The sequence below is a fragment of the Brachycentrus maculatus genome, unplaced genomic scaffold, assembly GCF_059751285.1.
Source record: "Brachycentrus maculatus isolate JH-2025_06_01 unplaced genomic scaffold, ASM5975128v1 h1tg000234l, whole genome shotgun sequence".
Taxonomy (NCBI): domain Eukaryota; kingdom Metazoa; phylum Arthropoda; class Insecta; order Trichoptera; family Brachycentridae; genus Brachycentrus; species Brachycentrus maculatus.
This window is the reverse complement of record NW_028280985.1, coordinates 756,187-780,753: the sequence shown is the minus strand read 5'-3', so window position 1 is coordinate 780,753 and position 24,567 is coordinate 756,187. Positions and strand designations below refer to the sequence as shown.

Below are 24,567 nucleotides of genomic sequence, written 5' to 3'. Positions count from 1 at the left end.
TTAGATAAAACCTAAATATTTTTTCTCCATTTGAAAAATATTTAGTATATTTAAAAAAATAATTAAACAATACCTTTTCTTCAAATTGCAAAAACAACACTTTCTGCCCTGTAGCAGGTAAATATTAAGTTAAAAATATGCCGCTTTTGCTAGGAAATACATAGTACATTTTCTGTGCATTCCGAAAACATGCACAACTAAAAATTGACAATTTTTGATATATGACGTTGTTGAAAGGAGTGAGCGATATGTGAGAATGATTATTAAATAAATGTTATTTGAGTAGTTAGATATATTCTCCACAATATCAGAAAAAAATAATAAAATCGGTCAATATTTATGAAAAATATTGTTCATATTGATAGTACACACCTAATAAAAAATACCATTTTTGCACAAAAGTCGCCAGCAATTTTAGAATACATACATATAACAAAAAATCTCAGCACTAAAACAGTTAAATATACAATATATAAAACCCTTATCCGTACCCCAATGGTGCATAGGGCACTACTTCATATAAAGGCAGTGTTATCTTGATCGTTTACACATGAAGGAATGGTGATCAGCCCTCCGCTCCAGGTACCAGTCCAGGGTAATATTGAATAAATATTACAGTGAAAAAATCACTTGTATTTATTTGACCCCCCTGGGAATCGAACCCGGGACCTCCAGAACGGTAGCCAAGCATGCTGACCATTACATTACAAAGGCGGGAAAAGTATGTTTATATTTAGAATAAAAATATTTTTTTACCTTGAAGTCGGAGTTAAGTCCTTCGAGGCGAACCTTATCCGGGAAGGAGACGGAGAATTTTTCCGGAACGGTCTTCACCATGGAAGTGGCGATGACTCTCTCCTGGCACTTGATTAGGCATACCAGGTAGTGTCCAAGTGCTCCATCTAGACAAAAGTATCCACTTATCAATGTAATGAAGAAAAACATCCAATATTTAGAAAAATTATCTTAACATACTTAAATGTATATTAGATATGCCTTTACACATGACATGTTTTTTGTGTATATTATGTTAAAATAGAAAACAAAAATAAAAAAACATATCGCTCACTCCTTTCAAGAACGTCATAAATCAAAAATCGACAATTTTCGGTTGTGCATGTTTTCGGAATGCCAAGAAAATGTACTATATCCCAGCAAAAGAGGCATATTTTAAACTTAATATTTACCCGCTACAGGGCAGAAAGTGTTGTTTCTGCATTTTGAAGAAAAGGTATTGTTTAATTATTATTTTTTTAAATATACTTAATATTTTTTAAATGGAGAAAATACCTTCAGGTTTTAAATAAAAAGATCTGTTGCACAGTAAAAAGTTCAATAAGTGGCTTGATATTTATTTTTAATACATTGTATTATATTTTTAAACTTTAAAAATACTCTCCTGAGAAATCCAGTTTTTTGATTTACGACGTTCTTAAAAGGAGTGAACGATATGTAAAAAGAACTCCTCCGACAAGACATTTAAGATGGGTCTCTGCAAAAAAAAAATAGGCATGCGATATGTATACAATTATTGAATCCCGTCGCCAGCGGTCCGCAGGTGTAAAAAAGCATTGTTAACTTTGTATGGTAATATAACACTCTCCTTATAATTCGTTGTTCACTTTGTGTAATACCACTTTAAAACACTGCTTCATGACTAGCGGTTTCCGAATAATCACTAAGTCAAATGTAGACTTAGTCTGATTACAACATTTTTAGTGTGTCCAAATACTTGTTCACAAATCTGGATTTTCTCCAATATTTTTATTTACATTATTTATTGACACCATACTTCCATGCAGACACCATATTCTTCATCATCTTATTTTTTGACATCTCAACATAGATGAAGAAGAATATGGAGGTTCTTCTTCAACTATGTTGGGATGTTAAAAAAAAAACTTAGATTTGTCCGCCTCCGTAGTGTAATGGTCAGCACGCTCGGCTACCGTTCTGGAGGTCCCGGGTTTGATTCCCAAGGGGGGTAAAATAAATAAAAGTGATTTTTTCACTGTCGTATTTATTCAATATTACCCTGGACTGGTACCTGAAGCGGAGGGCTGATCACCTTTCCTTCATGTGTAAACAATCAAAATAACACTGCGTTTATATGACGCAGTGCCCTATGCACCATTAAGGTGCGGATAAGGGTTTTATTATACATTTGACTTGATGATGGAATGATTATTCCGATGAATGATAAGGAGAGTGTTATAGTATCTAATGCTTCAAGAATCTTTGGTAGTTACAAAATGTCATTTTTGCAATATATTTACAATCCATTGATTACAAATTACACTTGGATGGCTTGACTCTGGCCAATGTCTGTACACGACTGATTCTTCAGTTCTTTGGACACGTTGCGCCTGGCAATGAGGATAGCCTGGAACGACTTGTTGTGATCGATAAGCCTGGAGGGGATCCCCCACACGATGGATCGATCAAGTTAAGGGAGCAGCAGGCACCTCGGTGGTTGGAGCGCTACGTGCAGTGCAGTCAAGGGATAACTGGAGAAGAGTCATTGCTGCCACAAGGGTCACAATCCTCAGTAATGAGGAATAAGACAGAGAAGAAGGGATTACAAACATTGTTGTGTTAATGCTTACCGGCATTGAGATGCCTGACATAGTCTCGTCTGAGGGGTAAATTCAGATCCTGCATGCTGAGCGTGACGGCTGCGGAGCTATTAGGCAGGATTCCTTCCACCTGAATCCTCTGGACTTCGTGCAGACAAGCCTGGCGTCGATGAGCTGTAAACAAAAATAAGTAACTAACTAACTAACCATCACGCCGCTTCACCGCAGGGGTAGGCAGAGAGAATATTCTTCGCCTCTTCCACGTCCATGCATCTCGTCATACATACCTGCCGGTTATTTCGATTCCTAACCTGATCGCTTTCAAGTATTTGACATACCTTGCCAAGTTTTTCTCCTTTTTCCAACTACATTCCCCTCATAAATTTATTTAACCATTCTTTCCTCACTCATTCGTTCCACATGTCAAAACCATCTTAACACACCTTTCTATTTATACCCTAATTTTATCGGTAATGCTTATCTCAGCTTTGCATTCCTTTTTTATTCCACCATTCCAACATCTATCATATATCATTTTGCCGCACATTCATCTGAGAGATCGCATTTTGACTGCATTCAGTCTACTTTCATCCTTCCTTTGCTAACTCCATGCTTCACTTCTATACATTAGGGTTGGAACCAGGACTCTATTGTGTACTGCCAGTTTAGCTTTCAAAAAAAGGTTTTTATTTGTAACTGATTTCAGTGTACCATTCACTCTGTTTCCAGCATTCACTCTCCTTTCTATATCTTTAAAAATAATATACCAGAATCGCAGGAAATGAAGGAACCTGATGAGTCGTTACGTAAGCAGCGATGAATTTCATTCCAAAACACATTACATAGATTAGATAACATTATCAAAATTTGCTCCATATCTTTCTTACTTGCAAGCAGCAGAAGACGTTCCCCTTCAGCCTGCTCAGTAGATCCGCTGAACTCAATAGTGGAGGCACATAGGTTCAAAGCCTGGCTGGCCTGTAACGTTAAACAAAATAATTAAATGTTAAACTTGGTGGTGTGTGGAGATTACGTTGTGAGTCATATTCAAGCTCACATACTCTGACTGCATCGAGAAGCGCATAAGTGCACGCGATACTCTTTAACCTGTCCGAGGGTGAGTTTCTGAGGACAAAACTGTACCTGGGGAGTGATTTTTTTTTGCTATTATTTTAATAGTTTATAATTTGATTTTTATAATTTGATATCATAGTCGATGTTATATGCAACATATTTTCTTAAATAAAAAAAATACACCAGTAAATATATTTTTTTAAGAAAATATTGTTTAACCCTTTAAACTTCCGCATGCACCGGTGATATGTATTTTGTACACCATATGAAAATATGGTTTAAAAACGGGAAAAATGTGAATATTCCTTAATTTTGCTTTTATTGACCATAGTTGTAGTTGAAATGTAACATTTTTGTCATGTTAGCTCTGGTATTACACTAAAAGTAGGGAAAAAAACAGCGACACAACCGCCGAGCAAGACAATCTGTGAAGCTGGCAGCTAGCGGAGTAAACACACACGTAACGATATGCGCGTATACCTACAAAGCACGCCACACGCGCACACACAGAAACGTTTGTTTATTGGTGATTTTATTCCCGATTTTTTCAAATTATTTATTTCCGTCGCTGCAAATGAATAACTTAATATTATAATACTTTCATATCATACACAATCATATTACGGAGGAATACAAAAATTCTGAGCCCGTATCTATTTTATTTTATATTGATATTCTCATTTGAAAAGTTGAATTGTAGTAAATACATATCACCGGGAGGGAAAGGTTAAATACAACCACAGATGACAGTACAAGTGCCTTTTAGATATAAAACGGGGCTTTAATTACAAGCGTGGCCGTACATGTATGGGTATACTCCCGGGCAGGTTGACATTATTTATTACCAAGTCTAAATCTTTGTTCACAATCTGAGTTGCGTCCACATAAGAGTTATATTTATATTTTTTATATTGATATATCAACAAAGATGAATAAGAACATTGAAGTCTTCATGAAGGTCTGCACTGTCTCAACTCAATCATAAAGTAGAATGGTGAATGGTACACATTTATCAAGTAATCATTTAAACCAGCCAATAACAGGTGATAAGCCTTGTATATACCTAGACTTCCATATTCTTCTTCTATGTAGATATATCAATTATTTAAAATGACGTATTTCTAACCTGAGAGATGATAGTATTTTGTTTTGCTACTTCTTCGAGGAGTTCCTTGACTCGCTGGCGAGCATCCACCTTCTCCGTACGCCTTTTCTGCTCCTCATCCACGGCGACCTTGGACGGTTGGTGTGCATCTTCATTCCGGACTATTCTGATGGGAGTCACCGCTTGCGGAGAACCCTTCAAATAGGAAAAAAAAAATACATTGGCAGATTCTAAATACTACCAAAAAATATACCAAAAACTTCCACACGCTCCATAAAAATCCTAAATGGAGTGTGTGGAAGTTTTTGGTGAGAGTATTTTAATGTTTTTAATGTTTTTGATTTAAAATAAACCCTGATGATGACAAGGTATTGTCGAAACCGGTAGATTAAATTGTATCAATAAAAAAAGTGGTGAAAACAAAGTTAATTAATTTTATAAAGTTTATAAAATGTGCCGCAAAGTATCTGCGGAAAACATTAAAGAAATAGTACAATTATGTTTAAAGGCCAAGACTGATGTCAATTAATATACCTGACTCTGTTGTTTTCGGTAGAAACTGACGGTATGCACCAAGGGTTTACTCCGTTCTATTTCTTCCTGATAGATGTCCTTCTGATATTTGCTCTTTGGAGGGGTCTTCAGCGGAGACTTGAACCTCTGACTGTCCTGGTTATTTCCCACTTCCGCAGACTTCTTGTAGTGGAAGCTGTTTGATGGAAGGGCGGAGCCTACATTCTACAAATTAAATATTAAACAATTTATCAATATCTTACAAAGTTATGTCGAATGCCATGTTAAATAAAAAATTCTCCATCTTCGACACATGTCCACGCATTGCAGTTTATCAGTGCTATTTTGATTGTTAATTTACCCACAAACGTAGGGTTGATAGTCTCAAAAGTGAACAATTAACATGGAAGCAGAACTCTTCAATACATAGTTTGGACCATTTTTAATTTTTTCATTAATTGATTCGGCAGTCACTTTGTGGTAAAATCTATACATTTTTAAAGAATGTCTTACTTAGTAACTACCACTATTTCTTAAAATCTTCTGTGACACGTGTTTCGATGCATTCCGCACCATTTTCAATGGTGTTTGCAAATGCATCATTTGCATCAAAAGCATCGTACGAATGTGACATTCGTTTGATAATGCCCTAACAAGGCGAAACAATTGTTACAATATATATTTTTTTAAATGTGTTTTTGTTAATAAAATACAACTTAGTAGACTCAAAAAATCTGTGTTTGATTTCAAATTAATACATAAATTAAAATGGAGTTCTACAAATTAAACGCCAAATCAATAAATAAACATCTACCTTGTTCTGTTTCGGCGGAGTGGGGCCTTCAGTATCGTCATCGGCATCGAGAACTTCATCCAAGAGATCATCCAGATCCTCATTGTTCTCTCCGTCACTGGAGGAGTCATAGGAATCGTCTTTGTTTCTCGTCACAACCGGGTCATGAGATCGCCTCTTCGCCCTGACTGCTTTCCTGGCCTTGGACAATGCCGACTCATTGGTCTTTTTGACTCCCACGGCTTTGAGGATATCCCGGGTGAAGGAAGTGTTACCCCAGTCATTCTCCACATGTACGTTGGCGCAGGAATCTGAGCTTGTGTTTAAACTACAAAAAAATATAAATTAATATGAATAAAAATCAGTTTGTATGTACAATTTCAGTACAATTTCTATTATATTTTATACAGATACACTGAGCTTTATAATATTATACCACTGACACAAAAACTAATAAAAAAATAGCTGATTAACATATCAGCTTACAAGTTCAGTGGAACCTCTTATAATGAGCACCTGTCATAATGAGTAATTCGCATATTCGTAAATATTAATAAAAATCAGTTGTTATGAACAATTTAAGTACAATTTCAATTATACTTTATACAGATACACTGAGCTTTGTAATATTAAAGCACTAACACAAAAACTAATTTAAAAAAACATTGAGTAACATATCAGCTTACAAGTACAGTGGAACCTCTTATAATGAGCACCTCTCATAATAAGCCATTCGCATAACAAGCAAAAAAGTGAAAAAATTGCTCCTTTAATGGGGCGATGTTTCACATGAGTTACAGAGAAAGGGCAAGTCCCTTTTTCACGACATTCAGTTGCGAGCCGGGACCGTGTCAGTCAAAACAAAAAATGTTTCACTTAACAAGTAAGATTCTGGAAGACATCATGCTCATTATGAGAGGTTCCACTCTAATCGTTTGACATGCATCTTCTTTATTTTTTTAAGCGGAAATTCTTTTACTATAATAAATCCCTTACCGCACCCCAATGGTGCATAGGGCACTGCTTCATATAAACGCAGTGTTATCTCGATCGATTACACATGAAGGAAAGGTGAACAGCCCTCCACTTCGGGTACCAGTCCAGTGTAATATTGAATAAATATTAGATTATTTATTGTTTCGGCATTAACTTTGTGGTAAGACATGTTACAATGATTAAAGAAAACACTTCGTTTTTTACCACTTAAGTTTTATTATAGACTACATGTTTCAGAAGTTAAACTTCCATCATTCAGGTCTGTATAATAACAATAGTTATTATAATAATAGTTATTATACAGACCTGAATGATGGAAGTTTAACTTCTGAAACATGTAGTCTATAATAAAACTCAAGTGGTAAAAAACGAAGTGTTTTCTTTAATCATTGTAATAAATATTAGAGTGAAAAAATCACTTATATTTATTAAACCCCCCTGGGAATCGAACCCGGGACCTCCAGAACGGTAGGCGAGCATGCTGACCATAACACTACGGAGGCGGACAAATACATAAAATATTTATAGCATTGACAATTCATTCGTTTATTTTATAACATTTCATTCATCATAAAAATAAGCATTAATTGTTTCTTGGATATTTTTACATACTTTAAAATTACAATAAATTACGCTAGTAGCTTTTATTACATTTTTTAATACATTATCTACATTTTCAGTACTTTTAATAAATTTCCAAAATTTGTGATAAAATATTAATTAAAACCCTTATCCGCACCCAAATGGTGCATAGGGCACTGTGTCATATAAACGCAGTGTTATCTTGATCGTTTATACATGAAGGAAAGGTGATCAGCCCTCCGCTTCAGGTACCAGTCCATGGTAATTTTGAATAAATATTACAGTGAAAAAATCACTAATATTTATTTTACCCCCCTTGGGAATCGAACCCGGGACCTCCAGAACGGTAGCCGAGCGTGCTGACCATTACACTACGGAGGCGGACAAAATATAGGAAAAATAAATTTCTGAATACTAAAAGGAAACTTGCGTTTATCAAAAATACTGAAGTACATGTTTTATAAATGAAACTTAAATCTAAATAAGTCCTATACTAGATTATTATAATATTGTGATAAAAGACTTAATTTGTTCCTTGTTTTCAGGTAAAAATAATACTATGTCCTGTGAGTTCAAAGGGATCCTATCAATAAAGCCCTTACAAGTATTGATAGAACCCTTTTGAACTAAACAGTAACTAAAAATATTAGATAAATTATAAAATTTCATTAATTGATTCGGCAGTCACTTTGTGGTAAAATCTATCCATTTTTAAGTAATGTTTTACTTAGTAAATACCACTATTTCTTAAAATCTACTGTGACACGTGTTTCGATGCATTCCGCATCATTTTCAAACACCGTATACATACGGTGTTTGAAAATGATGCGGAATGCATCGAAACACGATTCACAGTAGATTTTAAGAAATAGTGGTATTTACTAAGTGTAACATTAATTAAAAATTATAAAATTTTGGATTAAAAATGTACAAGCGAAAATATCAACCAATACATGGCAAAGATCATAAGGGAAAAAATCTTTAATTTATGGAAAAGGGTATTTACGTTTTTATATTTTGATTTGTAAAAGGTATATTTTGTTAAAATTAAAAACATTGTTGCATTACTGTCTGTATACAAATAAAAAAAAAATCTGTATTTTTAGTTAAAAGTACATGAGTCTTAAGGATATTCTTAAAATGATTTTGCAGGGTTCAATTTGTACTTATGATACTCTACCGGGAAGTGTTCAATAATTTCTTTTTTTTTTTTAAATTAAGACTTTTTTTCAACCCATAAAATTCCCTACTTATAAAAATGGTTTTAATCTCATATCTTAGTCCACCTCCATAGTGTAATGGTCAGCACGCTCGGCTACCGTACTGGAGGTCCCAGGTTCGATTCCCAGAGGGGGGTTCAAATAAATATGGTGTTTTTGTGATTTTTCACCCTTATATTTATTCAATATTACCCTGGACTGGTAACTGAAGCAGAGGGCTGATCACTTTTTCTCCATTTTTTAATTTATTTATTTTTCAAAACATATTACATACATAAGTCAATTTGAGTGTGTCCAAATACTTGTTCACAAAATCTGGATTATCTCCAATTACAGGAGTTATTTTCATAAAAATGCATAAGCCCCGTAAATGCCCAGACTTCCATATTCTTCTTCATCTTTGATGAGATGTCAAAAAATAATAAGTCATATATATATATATATATATATATATACAGTATCTACTCAATGAATTAGGGCCACCCATTATTTTTTTGAATACTCTGAAATCTTTTGGATTATTATATTTATTTTACATAAATACTTTAAGTTTTCTATTGACATCTAATATCATGTATATTACCTTCAATAATATGTAAAATATACCTGGATTATTTAAGCCTTTACAAAATTTCAAACCCTTTTTCTGAGAAAGGTCCCTAATTAGCACAGGTAGACAGATAGTTGAAAGTTCAAAAAATAGTCCTATCTCATTTATTAGTGAAGTTTCTTGAGTTCTGGTTGTTGTTTTGTTCAGAGAGGTTATATAGTTATCGTGTCTTGTGAAAAAAACTTAATTTTTAATTTTAGTTCATAAAGTATAAAAATTTTTTGTAAGCACAAGTGTTTTTTTTGAAAAGGGCAAAATGGGAAAAAGTAAAGACATTTCTGAGGAAAAAAAGTCTAGTGTTATAGTGCTACTGAAATTAGGAATACTATCTAATAGAGAAATTTCAAAAAAAGAAAACGTTTCTCGTCAAACAGTGGACAGAATTTCAAAATCAATAAAAAATCAGTCACCCGCCACCAGCAATCGGCGAAAGAACTGTCGTAGGATTAGAAAAACAACACCGAGGACTGATCGAAAAATCGTTCAAAGTGCCTTAGAAAACCGTAGTGCATCAGCAAAAACGTTAAAAATAAAATTGGAAGAAGAGGGTATAAATATATCGGTATCAACACTGAGGCGACGTCTTTACGAAATAAATCTGAAATGCAGGCGCCCTGTAAAAGTACCAAAATTGACACCACGAATGAAAGCGGATCGATTAAAATGGGCCAGGCTACATCGAAATTACTCGGTAGATGATTGGAAAAAGGTATTTATTTAAATTGAATTTTCAACATATCATTTTAGTAAATAAACTTATATATTTGAATTAAACTTAAATTTTCATTATTTTTCAGGTCATCTTTAGTGATGAGTGCCGGTTAGAAGCCGTGACAGAGAGCCGTCGATTCGTCAGGAGAACACCAATGGAACGTTACAATGAGGCCTGTGTGGTAAAAGTTATCAAACACCCCCCTGCAACAATGATATGGTCATGTATTATTAACAATTTACCTGGGCCGTTGTTTTTCGTGGAAGGAACAATGAACCAAAATTCCTATAAGCAGGTCCTCGAACGAATTTTATTGCCCTTCTACCATACACTCGACCCAACAGAAGGTCCATACACCTTCATGCAGGATGGAGCACCTTGCCACCGGGCTAAATCAATAATAAAATTTTTGTCTAACAAAAATCTGCCTTTGCTCCCCTGGCCTGGAAATTCTCCGGACCTTAATCCTATAGAAAACGTATGGAGCATGTTAAAAAATAAGGTATACTCATTTCCAAATCCGACAGTAGACTGTCTAAAAAAAATATTCAAAAAATTTGGTCAGAAGACGAAGAAATAAAAAAATGATAAAACAGTGCATTTTAAGTATGCCAAAAAGAATTGAGGCAGTTATTTCTGCCAAAGGTGGAAATACTAAATACTATCTATATTTATATGAAAATATATGCATAATTTAAGCGTAATAAAGTGTTCATGTGTAAATAAAATTCAATGTTGTTTTATTCAAGGTTTTCTCTGAGTTTTTCCTGTTTGAATTGAGAAAATGCGCGAAATTCTGCGTGGCCCTAATTCATTGAGTAGATACTGTATATATATATATATATATATATATATATATATGTATATGTATATGTGTATGTGTATGTGTATGTGTATGTGTATGTGTATGTGTATGTGTATGTGTATGTGTATGTGTATGTGTATGTGTATGTGTATGTGTATGTATATGTGTATGTATATGTATATGTATATGTATATGTATATGTATATGTATATGTATATGTATATGTATATGTATATGTATATGTATATGTATATGTATATGTATATGTATATGTATATGTATATGTATATGTATATGTATATGTATATGTATATGTATATGTATATGTATATGTATATGTATATGTATATGTATATGTATATGTATATGTATATGTATATGTATATGTATATGTATATGTATATGTATATGTATATGTATATGTATATGTATATGTATATGTATATGTATATGTATATGTATATGTATATGTATATGTATATGTATATGTATATGTATATGTATATGTATACGTATATGTATATATATATATATATATATATATATATATATATATATATTCCCGATGAGTAATTTCTATTTCTCATTTTGGGTAAGATAATGCTGCATTTATATGATGTAGTGCTTTATGCACCATTGAGTGCGGATAAGGGTTTTTAAAAAATCTTATATATCATAAATAAATACATTTTTTAAAAGTATTTCAACATATCAAGCGATTCTTGACAAATAATTGTTAACGCCAGTTAGTAAAGATTGTTATTTGAGTAAATCTACCAAAACTAAGTATTTGGTTAATACAAGTGTTAGTCTTTATCTTTACGTATAGATAATTACTGATCAATAAACACATCTAATAGTAAAAATATGAAATTATAAAATATATAAATTATAAAGTGCGGTTGAGGTGATTATTCACATAAATTGGGCATTATTGTCATTACTTTTAAGATTTTTAGCTTTGGATGATGTTAATTTAAATTTTTAAATAAAAAAATATATGTGCATCATTTCTTCACCCTCAATATAAATTTAAGCATGAAAGTAGTTAATTATATCAAAACAGATTTTTTTAAATGAGAATACCAAATTGAAAATTTAAAACATTTATAATTTTTGAAGGCTGCTAAATGTTTTCTTGTGCTGCTGTCCGTGGGAATGCTGTTGATGACATTTTCATGTACTATGATGATGGCTTCTGCTTCAATACTTACTTTTTTATATATCATTTCTCATTGAATAAGAAATACCAAGAATAACCAATAAACCACCTTAAGAAAGGATACTTTTGATCTAGTTTTATTGATGATATTTGTGAAATCTGTCAATATTTGCTATATTGCAGTCATAAATGTGTTTTTAAAAAAAATAAAGGCAACTTTTTTTGTCAATTTTTTTCTAAAATGGATGAAAACATGTACGTTTCAACTACTACTACTACTACTACCATCACGCCGTTTCTCCGCAGGGGTAGGCAGAGAGGATGGAACGCCACACTCTTTTGTCCTGACATACACTCCTCGCCTCCTTCACATCCATACATCTAGTCATACATGCCCTCCGAACGTTTCTAACATCAGCTAAATGATATTTTGGCATTTAATGGGTTTGTGATCTCTTTAGAAAGTAAAATCAAAGCGTATGACAAAAAAATTATAACAATAAAAAACACTAGTTTTTCTCAACCCTGCATTTGTTAATTTTTTTAAAATTGATTAAAAAACATATTATGGCTTACACTTGTATTTATCTTTCGTTTTTCATCTTGTAGTGTCAATATTGCCAGCTTGCTGAGAAATTGTAACTGCAGCAAAAAATATGTATGTATTGCACATTCTACAATAAGTAATTTACAGACAATTTGTCTTTTTTTATACCAAAATATAAATTTCTATTAATCTCTTATCGTTACCCTTTGAACCATATTTTGATATCAGATTATTGTTCATAATATTGTTATGGCGCAATATTATTTCAGACAACTTGACCAAGACTCTAAGTGCATGCGAGAGGGCAGGGCAGGGGCGTACGTGGAGGAATGTTTACACAGAGATCTAACCCCTTTTAAGATTGACACAAAGATGACTGAATATACTTGTTCTTTGACTGTCATACTGACCTGTTAAATAAACTGATTCTTAATTGCGAGTTATTATTACTGTAAAAATATTTTATAATTTAAAAATAATTTAAGATATAGCTAGGCTTAGTTGAGCTCTAACGTTTATTTTTATGTAAATACTACTCGTATTTACTTAAGTAACTAACAATCACGCCGCTTCTCCACAGGAGTAGGCAGAGAGAAAAGAACACCACACCAATCTGTCTTTGCACACAAACTTCGCCTCTTCCACATTCAGCCATCTTCTCCGAATGCATGCCGATTATTCCGACTCCTGACTTGACCACTTTGAAGTATTTGAAATACTTAATCATGCTAAGTTTTCATCGGTCTTCCTCTGCTCTTTTTTCTAACTACATTCGCCTCATAAAATTGTTTTACTCTTCTTTCCTCATTCATTCCACATGCTCATCTCAACATACCTTTCTTAATTTTATCGATAATGCTTATCTCAGCCCTGCATTATTTCCTTATTTCACCATTCGAAAATCTATCATACATCATTTGCAGACGCACATTCGTCTGAGGGATCGCATTTCGACTGCATTCAGTCTACTTTCATTCAGTCGGCAAAAGAAAGATTTTTTTCTTCAATATCATATATTGCGAAGAAAAATAAAGTTATTTTTTATTTTCTTAAACTCTGGACCATGACCAACACAGTTGTTCAAAAACCTCTCAGTACAAAAATTAAACATTTTTAAATCCATTTTAATTTAAATTATAAGGACGGATGCGACATCTTATCCCTAGAGTTCTAATATTTTATAGAAAAAAATTTTTTTTGAATGGTAAGGTTTGCACACATTCTCTGAACGTGTTTTCGATTTTTCATTATAAGTTGTTGTTCCCTTCAAACTGTACTCATTTAAATTAGCAGTAGGAATGATGATGAACATATGGATTACGGTTGGTGAAAATAAAGTACTTGTAGCGTCTAACGACAGGAAAATTAAATTAATTAATCAAATGTAATCGGTACAGAGGAAGACTGAAGAAAACTTAACGTGATCAAGTATTTCAAATACTCAAAGCGGTCAGGTCGAGAGTCAGAATAATCGGCGGGTATGTATGAGGAGATGCATGAATGTGGAACGGCGAAGATTGTTTGCAAAAACAGAGTGATGTGGCGTACTAAAGAAGTGTTGAGATGGTTTGGACATGTGGAACTGATGAGCGAGGAAAGAATGTAAAACAAATTTGAGTAAAATGTAGAGAAATATAAGCACAGGAAGACTGAAGAAAACTTGGCATGATCAAATATTTCGAATACTTCAAAGTGGTCGGGTCAGGATAGGAATAATAGGCAGGTATATATGAGGTCATATGCCTCATAGGCCGTATCGTGTTGGACATATGCTCCACCTAGGGAGCGAACATAGAAAAAGAAGAAGATATATGAGGAGATACATGACTGTGGAAGAGGCGAAGATTGTTATACTTTATACATACTTTCTCTCTGACTACCCATGCAGTGAAGCGGCGTGAAGAAAACTTTTAAATTTTTACCTATAATATTTTGACCTATATTTGTGCTATTATTATAATTTGTATTGATTTGATGTGACAACTTATGGCCACATGGTAAATAAATAAATGTTGTATATGTTTCAAAGTAACAATGGTTTATTGGTTCTCTTGGCATTGTGGCTGAAATAAATGGGGGAAATAAAACTGCGCGTATAAAATCCAAGGCATCTTTAATACATATTTATAAAGGAATATCACAGATACAAAAATACTTAAGTACAACACAATTTTTCAATGATTTTGTTCATTGCAACAAGTATTTTTCATAGAATAAATCAATGAAATAAACCAATAATCTAATACATGGTCGTAATCTAATAATGTTTTGCAAAGTGTCTCAACACGAGATTCATATTGAAGGGCTCCATGTGACTTTTTCTAGTTTTTGGTTGATTTCCTTAATCCATCCCAGAATTACTTTTTTTAAATTAAAAAATAAGTGTTGCAACAATTTACAATATGTAGCTCAGTTATTTTTATTTTTAATTAATTACTAAAATAATAATTTCTTGTGTATTGCTTGATAATTTAAGACTTTGGGCCGAAACCAAGAAACTTTATTATTTTTCTCTATTATTTTTCTTGTCTGTGATAACATTTGACTACAGAAAAAAATCTTTTAAAATTTTTTCGTAGATTGCAATGAAAAATAAACTGCTCTATGTAATATGTTTAGAGAGATATTTGGTTTTTACTATCTTGTATAAAAAAGGGTTTTGTGACATACACGAGGTTTTCGCCCCAAAGTCTTTTGATAAGTTTTATTATAATAATTTGTATTTAAAAGTTATTAAACAAAAACTATTATAAATTAATATGGAAAACAATTCACAGGATCATTTTTTTAAAAAGTTAACCTTTAATTAAGCGCATAGTACCCATAATGACAAATTTTAATGTCAAGTTAAATAAATGAATGTTGAATGATTTGAGAATTAAATCCAAATACAGTAGAATCTTGAGTTGCGATCGCCATACGTCATGAACAATCCAGACTGCCGACAAATAAAAAGAGAAAAAAAATTGGCAAACAGAATTTTGGGATCCAAAATTCTGTTCGCACACTGGGACTAAATTAAATTCTGTTACCCAAAATTGTGTTTGCATACTGGGACTCTGAAAGTACATTCCCAGGTCCGTTATAGAAACACTTGGTTTCCAGGACCATTTAATTATTTTTTTTATTATGAGATAAAGGGATCATGCATCTCTTATGTCACTGCGACCATATTAGGTATATTGTGATCTCCTTCTGTATCATAGCTCACTCTCAAGACCTACGTGAGTCATGTAGCTCACGACCTGTCTTGGTGGTAAGAGCATTTGCCTTCTCGGAGTCTAGTAGTGGTACTCCAAGGATGTGACTTCGTTTGCGAGCGAGTGCGTCACACTAATAAAGAATCCAGGGCCATACCGAAACTACTTACTATATTTAGGTTACCATAATTATGACAGCCATGAGAATGTATAATTTAGTACAATATATTCAAAATCCTTATCCGCACCCAATAATATATAAGGCACTGCATTGTATAGAAGCAGTGTTATCAATGATTGTTAAATAAGTCAAGGAAAGGAAGGATGATCAGACCTGAGCTACAGGTACCAGTCTAGGATAATAATAAATATTAGAGTGAAAAATCACTTAATTTATTTTGAACCGCTTGGGTATCGGACCTGGGACCTTCAGCGCTAACCACAAAACTATTGAGGCGAACAAGGTTTAAAAAGAAATAAAATTTGCACCTATCTTTCTTTATGACAATGTATTGTTTCAATTGTATGGCATCTCATTCCACATATGTACACATACCACATACGTGTAAATCTATACTGAATTTAAAATGAAGTCAAATTAGTTAGTGGATGTGAAAAATCATTCCTAACAGCATTTATTTTTTAACATGACAGTCACATTTATAATCTAGCGGACAAGTGTAGAGTCCCAATGCATCATAAGGTACTAAAGAAACTATTATATTTAAATATAATAACATATTTTTATGAATAATTATAAAAATAAATATCCAAGAAACAAAAAAAATCATGCAAAAGGATCAAATCAACTGAAAAATGTTACATGCATCTGATATTTCTGTAAAATTAAATTAAATGTGGTGCTGAAAAAAAGATAATAACAATTATATTTTGTTTTTTAATTAATTAGATGTGATTCAATAGCTCAGTGTATCTGTAAAAAGGTTAAAAAGCTAAAAAGGTAAAAAAAAAATAATAAACATGCATAGAATGGCATTGAAAGATATCGAGAATAATTTTTTAAATGTGAAATAAAACCAAAAAATGATACCTTTTAATCTAAGCGCTAATCCTACAATAAATAACGTATGAAGTAAGAAATAATTCGCACCTGGCAAGACTAAATATTATATTTTATATAAATCGTTTCTAAAAATAAGGAATGTATGATCCTAGAGTTAAACTACCCAGTAAAGGTTTTAGCATAATGGCAAAATGTAACTATCCTAACACGCTGACATTCCTCACACTAACGGCAGACATAAAACATTATATACTAAAACAAAAAAAAGGATCTATGTTTGTTCAAATTATAAAACAAAATGAAGAAATATATTACAGCCGTAGCGGAATTTCAAACTGGAAATCAAACATGCTATTATAAAAATCGTTATATCTTTATAATCGTTAACATTGTAATCTAATGTCTAAATATTCCTAACTGCGGTCAGTCGAAAACTTAATAAATCTTACGTTAATAAGATTCAAAAGAATATCTTTTTTTGCGATTCCAATTACAATAGAAACAGGACAAAATGGATATCTATTTTGTAAAATGTATATGTAACGTTCTTCACAATTCACAACACCGATAAATATTTCCAAAATGCTAATCTAACCAGTCTTGGAGTTATATTATTTGCATATACAAATTGACAACAATTCTTTGTTTTATTAGTCATGTAGTTATCGATATTTAACGCATAAAGTGCAGCGTAAGAGTATTTTTTGTGACACAAATATGTATCGAAATCTCCTCAAAAAGATTTGCCTGCTTTGAATATGTAATTAGACATCTATTTAAATGTACGCTGGACAAATGTGCCGAATCGGTCAGTCTTGGGAAATACATTTGCATAATAAAAGACATTTTCTTGCAAAACTACTTGGCAGTCGTGATTTTAACATGTATAGAGAATCGGTTAAAAAGGAAAACCTCGTTCGAAAGCAGATGAAATTAGAATCGGTTGTAACGTAAATGAAAATCAAAGTGTTTTCTTTTTTTTCACTTTTGTGTCATTTGCACTTTTCATATTTATAGTGCTTCAATGACTAATCTGAGATTTTGTAATTTTTTTCATTATATATTAAAATTACTATGTGCACCAAAACTACATACAGATTTAAAATATGAAAGATTTCACAACTATCATAGATTAATACTCTTTTACTTGGTTGATATTCCCCTTCATTAATACTTTAAGTAGCACATTGCGGCTCAGGGCTTTAGTCCGGGAATATACTTGCAGCTAGAAACACTGTTAATACTTTAAGCTGCTGCAGTTTCACGAAAAAAATGTCATTCCGTGCACAATGGAATTTTTCATCAATCAGTTTGCAGTCTTAACAGATGCAGTTAACTTGCGGTCAAATGTGCCCTAAATTAATTTGTTTTTGTATTGAAACTGCAGAATATCTAACTGGGGCAACTGGAAGCGATTTACGCCGACTGCTTCCAGCTGTTAGTGTATTCCCAGACTTAGTAATGACACTGTTTTACAAAAAAAGAATAAACCATTTAAAATTGTGGTCACTTTTAAACCCTAACAATGAATACCACAATGTGATACAAAATAAATTGACAAAAGAAAGTATTAGGAAAGTATTAGAAAGTATTAAGAAAACGATCCCAAAACCTACACCCAATAATTGGGTTCTTGACTGAATTTTTGTTTTGTAAGTAAGGTCCTTAAAAAAATTAATTAACCATTTAGAAAAAAAATCTGAATTTCTTTGTTATTCCATGTAAAATATCTCCATTGGTGTGAACTCATTAATACCCATTAAAAGCTCAAATACGCTAAAAAAATTAGTGCAACGACGTCAATTTGTTTCCGATATGGATACCGTTAACTAGAAACTCCACCAAAAACCACGTTTCATTGGAATCAGTCATATTTTTTTGTATATTTTGTTCAAATGCACAAGAAGAAGAAACAGCACTCTAGAGTAAAGTCTGCACACCTTGCCAGACACGACTGTTTGGACTCGTCTTCCGTCGTGGGGGCCTCGATGTCGGACAGGCCCGGGTACAGCCTGCCCTCCTTGGGGCCCGTGGCCCGGATGCGCTTCACCTCCTCTAGTACAGACAGGACCTGTGGGGAGTCGGTGGAACCTGAAAACGGTTCATTTCTTTATAAAAACAATCTATGTTTAAGATGGTGATAAATAAAAAGATTGATAGTGAAAGTTAATACATCCAAAATGAAAAACTAAACAAATAAAAATAATTAAAAAAAATATATTGTTATTATGTTCATGATAAATTATTTGGCTTGTTTGATAATACGGTGTCTTCCTGTAACTACTTTTTTGGTTAATTTTCCACTGAATGGTGAGTTAGTCAATTTCATATTTTGGCTTTTTCCTAAAATAACCCATTTTCTGTTAGCTTTTTCACAATATGACCCAGCTGTTCAACTAAGCGTATTTCAATTCTCAAAGTATTTTACGAAAATGTCGCTATATAAATTATACAAATTTATTATTATCATATTCATTTTTAATTTAAGTTTTACTTGGGAAATACCACTATTTACCAAGTAAAACTTAAATAAGGTATACGGTGTTTGAAAATGATGCAGAATGCATCGAAACACATCGCTCACTCCTTTCAAGAACGTCATAAATCAAAAATTGACAATTTTCAGTTGTGCATGTTTTTGAAATGCCCAGAAAATGTACTATATCCCAGAAAAATCGGCATATTTTTAACTCAATATTTACCCTCTACAGGGCAGAAAGTGTTGTTTTTGCATTTTGAAAAATGGTATTGTTTAATTATTTTTTTTAAATAAACACGTTTCTTTAAAAAAAATACACAATGGATTTTTAAAAATAGTGGTACATATTTACCAAGTAAAACTAAAATTGAAAATGGAAAGATATTAGCACAAGGGACTGCCGAATCAATTAATGAATTTATTATATTCACCCAGCCAAGAATTAAACACTTGACAAAACATTACAATAGCCAATTTATTTTTTTAAATACTTGAAAAAATTTAAAAGCATTTTATTGAAATACTAACTTCTCCTTTTGTTGGGTTGCTGGCCGACCACAGACGCGTCTGTCTCACTCTCGCCTCCGCCCTGCGCGGGGGGCGGGGGAGGGCCCTGCGAGGGGGGTTGCACCCTCCTGTTGGCCGCGTTGGCCATGCGCCCCCCCCGGTGGTCACCCGACCCCATCAGGGGACTGTCCTCGGAGGTGGGCTCATCTTGATCTATTTCCGTTTCGATACGGTCCATTTCGTTTTCGTCAACCTAAAAGTTGAACTCGACATTTAAAAACATGGGAAAGAAAAAATTATAGAAAAAGTAAACCATTTTTTTTCTTCCCACAAAGCTATCCTACCTGCAGACAAGCCTCTAAATGTAGACATTTAGAGGCTTGTCTGCAGGTAGGATAGTAAGGATAGGGAAAGTAAATATGAAAAATACATTACAAACACCCAGACAAATTGAAAATAAATATTTCTTGAATTAATTTTGCAATTGGCGGGAATCGAACCCGCGACGCCAATTTCGCAGTCGAGCATCTACTCAACTACGCCATGATGCCTGTCGTGGCGTAGTTGGGTAGATTGATTGCATTTTTCTTCTTCTTACCCTTATCCGCATACAATAGTGCATAGGGCACTGCATCATATAAAAGATAGCATTTTTAAAATATGCTATTTTAAACAGTTTACAGTAAAAGAAATATCTATAAAATTATATATTATATTGCTTCCCCTTAACACATCCCCCACATTTCCCCTTTACGAGAAACGCTTAAAAGCGTATATTACATACTGTTGGTAGAGAGCAGGAGACGTTTATAAGCATTCCATTCGCTTACTTTTGATAGTGTGTGAAATGCCAAAAAACATTGTATAAATTAGAATTTGGTTTGAGGTTACTTGTGATTAGTATACGATCGTAATTAGTACACTAATTAGGATCGGGGTTGATGAAAAAACCATCCTACAACGATGCGATAAGTCAATAAAATAACAATTTTGTTATTTATTGCAAAGACATTTACTTTATTGCAACATCTAATAACTTTTTGTGACAGTCATTTCTCTGTGTTGTAGTATTGCCAAACTGTGTTAAAAAAATCAGCATTACAAATTTTGTAAATATAATCCTTATTCTCTTTTTATATAATGCGAAACATCAATCAAAATAACAAAATAATAGTGGAATCATGAAATGTCATCACAACATAGATGAAGTAGAATATGTAAGTCTGGGCATTGACAGGGCTTATGACTGTCATATGCTGATTTAAGTGATCACTTCACACACGTGAAACATTCACCAATTCTAACCATGATAGACAACCACACTATTCATGTTCTTGGAACTTCTACATTACTGCTGCTGTACATTACTGCTGCTGGAACTGCTTAAACTCGAAATGCAGTCCTTGAATTCAATAGACTTCACGAGAGACATCTATGGTGGGATGAGGCAAGCTTTTTATTAATCAGAAAGTCTTTGCTGTAAAGCCCTGTAAATACCCAGATAAATTCTTCATGTTGAGATGTCAAAAAAATAATTTTAAAAAAAACTCCTAATTGGAGATAATCCAGATTTATGGACAAGTATTTGGACACACTCAAAAACGTTGTGAATGCAATGAGCTTACAATATATATAAACACTTACGGGAGAAGATTTTTTCAAGACACGTAACTCTAACATTATGCAAATATTTTATGAGCAAACCACACACACAGTCATCCCACCTCTGCATCAGTATTTTGTGTGGCATTTTCGTGTGCCACATAAAAAGTATAATGAGACAGCCAAGCATAAAATACATCTGTTTCAATAGGAAGTGTCAAATTTATCTAGCACACAATATTTTACACGAGTAAAATAATAATCGCCGAATCGCCTTTTTCATAAATAAATCCTTGGAAATATGGTAATATGGTGTTTGTGTGATAAGCTTACTGGCAGTTCTAACAGCAAATAATGATTAGTATTGGTACTAAAATTAATCCGTTTAATGCATTAATTGTGATGACTGAGAAAAAGCGTTCCCATACATTATAGATTTTTTTGGTGAATATTTTCAGGGACAGAGCTTTTTTTTAATCAATAAAAGTCCCGGAACACACTTTATGTCAGGCTTTTCATTAAAGCCATTCCATTGAGTTACATGGAAAAAAAACCCTATTCAGAGATATAACCTGCAAGCCTTTCATGCAAGTAGGAGAGAATGAATGGGCAAAAAAAATATATAAAAATTAACAACACCCACAGTAATTGAAAGCAACTGAAACGTGACCAGACTTTGTGGATTATCATAATTCATTATTTTAACACATTGTTTTTGGGTGGTTTTTTCATCAACCCCGACCCTAATTAGTATACTAATTAGGGTCGTATCCCAAGTAATCATACATTCATTCTATTCTAACCCTTATCTGCACCCAATGGTGCACAGGGCACTGCATCGTATTGACGCAATATTAGCTTTATCGTTAATTATATGAAAGCAAGGTGATCACTCCTGCGCTTCAAGGATCAGTCCAGATTAATATTAAATAAATATTGGAGTGTAAAATCACTAATATTTATTCTCACCCCCCTGGGAATTGAACCTGGGACCTCCAGCACGGTAGCTAAACACGCTGACCATTACACCACGGAGGCGGACAGTAATCATAAGTAACCACAAACCAAATTCCGATCTGTACAAAGTTTTTTGGCATCACGCGTTCCATCAAAAGTAAGCAAATAGAACGCTTGTAAGCATCTCACATTCTCTACGCACTATATGCGAAATACGCTCTTAAGCGTTTCCCGCAAACAATGTGTTAGCAATAAACACTGTTCTGGAGCTAATAAGCAATGTTTTTGGTGTGTTACGGATTTCTAGGAAGAATTTAGGTGTGTCGTAAGTGAGAAAAAGTTGCAAAGCACTAATATATCGCTCACTCCTTTCAAGAACGTCATAAATCAAAAATCGACAATTTTCAGTTGTGCATGTTTTCCAAATGCCCAGAAAATGTACTATATCCCAGCAAAAGCGGCATATTTTTAACTTAATATTTACCTTCATTGATTCGGCAGTCACTTTGTCGTAAAATCTATCCATTTTGAATTAATGTTTTACTTAGTAAATACCAATAGTGGTATTTACCAAGTAAAACATTAATTTAAAATTAATATTTACCTGCTACAAGGCAAAAAGTGTTGTTTTCGCATTTTGAAGAAAAGGTATTGTTTAATTATTTTTTTAAATATACTAAATATTTTTCAAATGGAGAAAAAACCTTGAGGTTTTACCTAAAAAGGTCTGTTGCACAGTAAAAAGTTCAATAAGTGGCTTGATATTTATTTTTAATACATTGTATTATATTTTTAAACTTTAAAAACATTCTCCTGAAAACACAAGTTTTTTGATCTGTGACGTTCTTGAAAGGAGTGAGCGATATAACATTGGATATATTAAGCAATCTTTCGCTTCAACTATCATTACCTGGGTCCTCAGGAACCTATTCTTCAGCATGAGCATCTCCTCCTCCCTCTGTTTCCTCGCCTTGTCGACAATCTCCTTCTCACTGAGGGTCGGCTGCAGCCCGGCGACCATCCTGGTGCCGAGAACTCGGGCGCTCGCCGAATGCGTCGCGGCTAGCTCCGAGGGTTTCGGCTCCGTCTTGGGCTTTGTGGTCGCCACCGCCGGCTTCTTGGCTAAAAGTGAAGATGGCGGATGATGCAAGGTGATGGTAATTAGATTGGTAATGTAAAAATAAATAGTAACCTATTGTATTTATTATTTCGGCATTCACTTTTTGGTCAGACACGATGAAATTGTAAAAGGAAAACACTTGTTTTTTACCACTTGAGTTTATTTTATTATAAGTAGTGGATTAATTTAATTTCCATCCGTATTTAAAAGCAGCTTCTGAGGAGCAACTAGTGGAGATTTGTGGACGCACGTAATTAGTGCAATCCACCTGTCCCCATAGACTGGTTTCGGAAGCTATGCTTCCATCTTCAGGTCTAAATATACACTGAATATTTATATTTTGTACATCAAAAGCATTGATAACTTTGTGGTATGGTAATAAAACACTCTCTACACACAAATTACACAAAGTAAACAATGGATGGTAAGGAGAGTGTTTTTTTAAATATTTATATTTAGACATGAAGATGGAAGCATATCTTCCGAAACTAGTCGTTATAATAAAATAAACTCAAGTGGTAAAAAAAAAAGTGTTTTTCTTTTACAGTAGTAACCTAACTGAAGTGCTTCGACTGTGAATAGAAAACAAATTTACCATTTTTCATCCTTGTATTTATATGCTAGTGATTTTGTCAATAACCAGTTAGCATAATGTTTACAAAATGCATTGATTAGATTTTACTGCAAGATGGGTAGGAAATTTACAGGGCTTACGACCTGTCATTGGCAGGTTGAAGTACTCTCTATACTACGCTATTTGAATTCTATTACTGAAAGATAATCTGACTCGATTTTCAGTCTCCTTAGTGTAATGGTTAGGTTGTTTAGCTACCATGCTGGAGGTTCCGGGTTCGATTCCCAGTGGGGGGCGGGTGATATTAAATATTAGTGATTTTACACCCTAATAATTAATTAATGTTACCCTTGCCTTCATTAAGTAATCAAGATAACACTGCGTCAATAAGATGCAGTGCACTATGCAC

The 24,567-nt window shown here is 33.3% G+C and overlaps 1 protein-coding gene across 2 annotated transcripts in view; it reads right to left on the bottom strand.

Moving 5' to 3' along the window:
- The window catches only part of LOC148306661 (anillin-like), an 86,590-nt gene that overhangs the window by 5,185 nt on the left and 56,838 nt on the right, over positions 1-24,567 (bottom strand). For both annotated transcript variants that reach the window (XM_088264580.1, XM_088264579.1), the window contains exons 7-15: positions 23,375-23,586; positions 19,927-20,158; positions 18,860-19,010; positions 6,083-6,389; positions 5,290-5,493; positions 4,777-4,950; positions 3,464-3,554; positions 2,607-2,750; positions 757-902 (exon numbers count right to left, since the gene is read on the bottom strand). In XM_088264580.1, the coding sequence (XP_088120706.1) occupies positions 757-902; positions 2,607-2,750; positions 3,464-3,554; positions 4,777-4,950; positions 5,290-5,493; positions 6,083-6,389; positions 18,860-19,010; positions 19,927-20,158; positions 23,375-23,586 (1,661 nt within the window). The remainder of the gene's footprint in view (positions 1-756; positions 903-2,606; positions 2,751-3,463; positions 3,555-4,776; positions 4,951-5,289; positions 5,494-6,082; positions 6,390-18,859; positions 19,011-19,926; positions 20,159-23,374; positions 23,587-24,567) is intronic.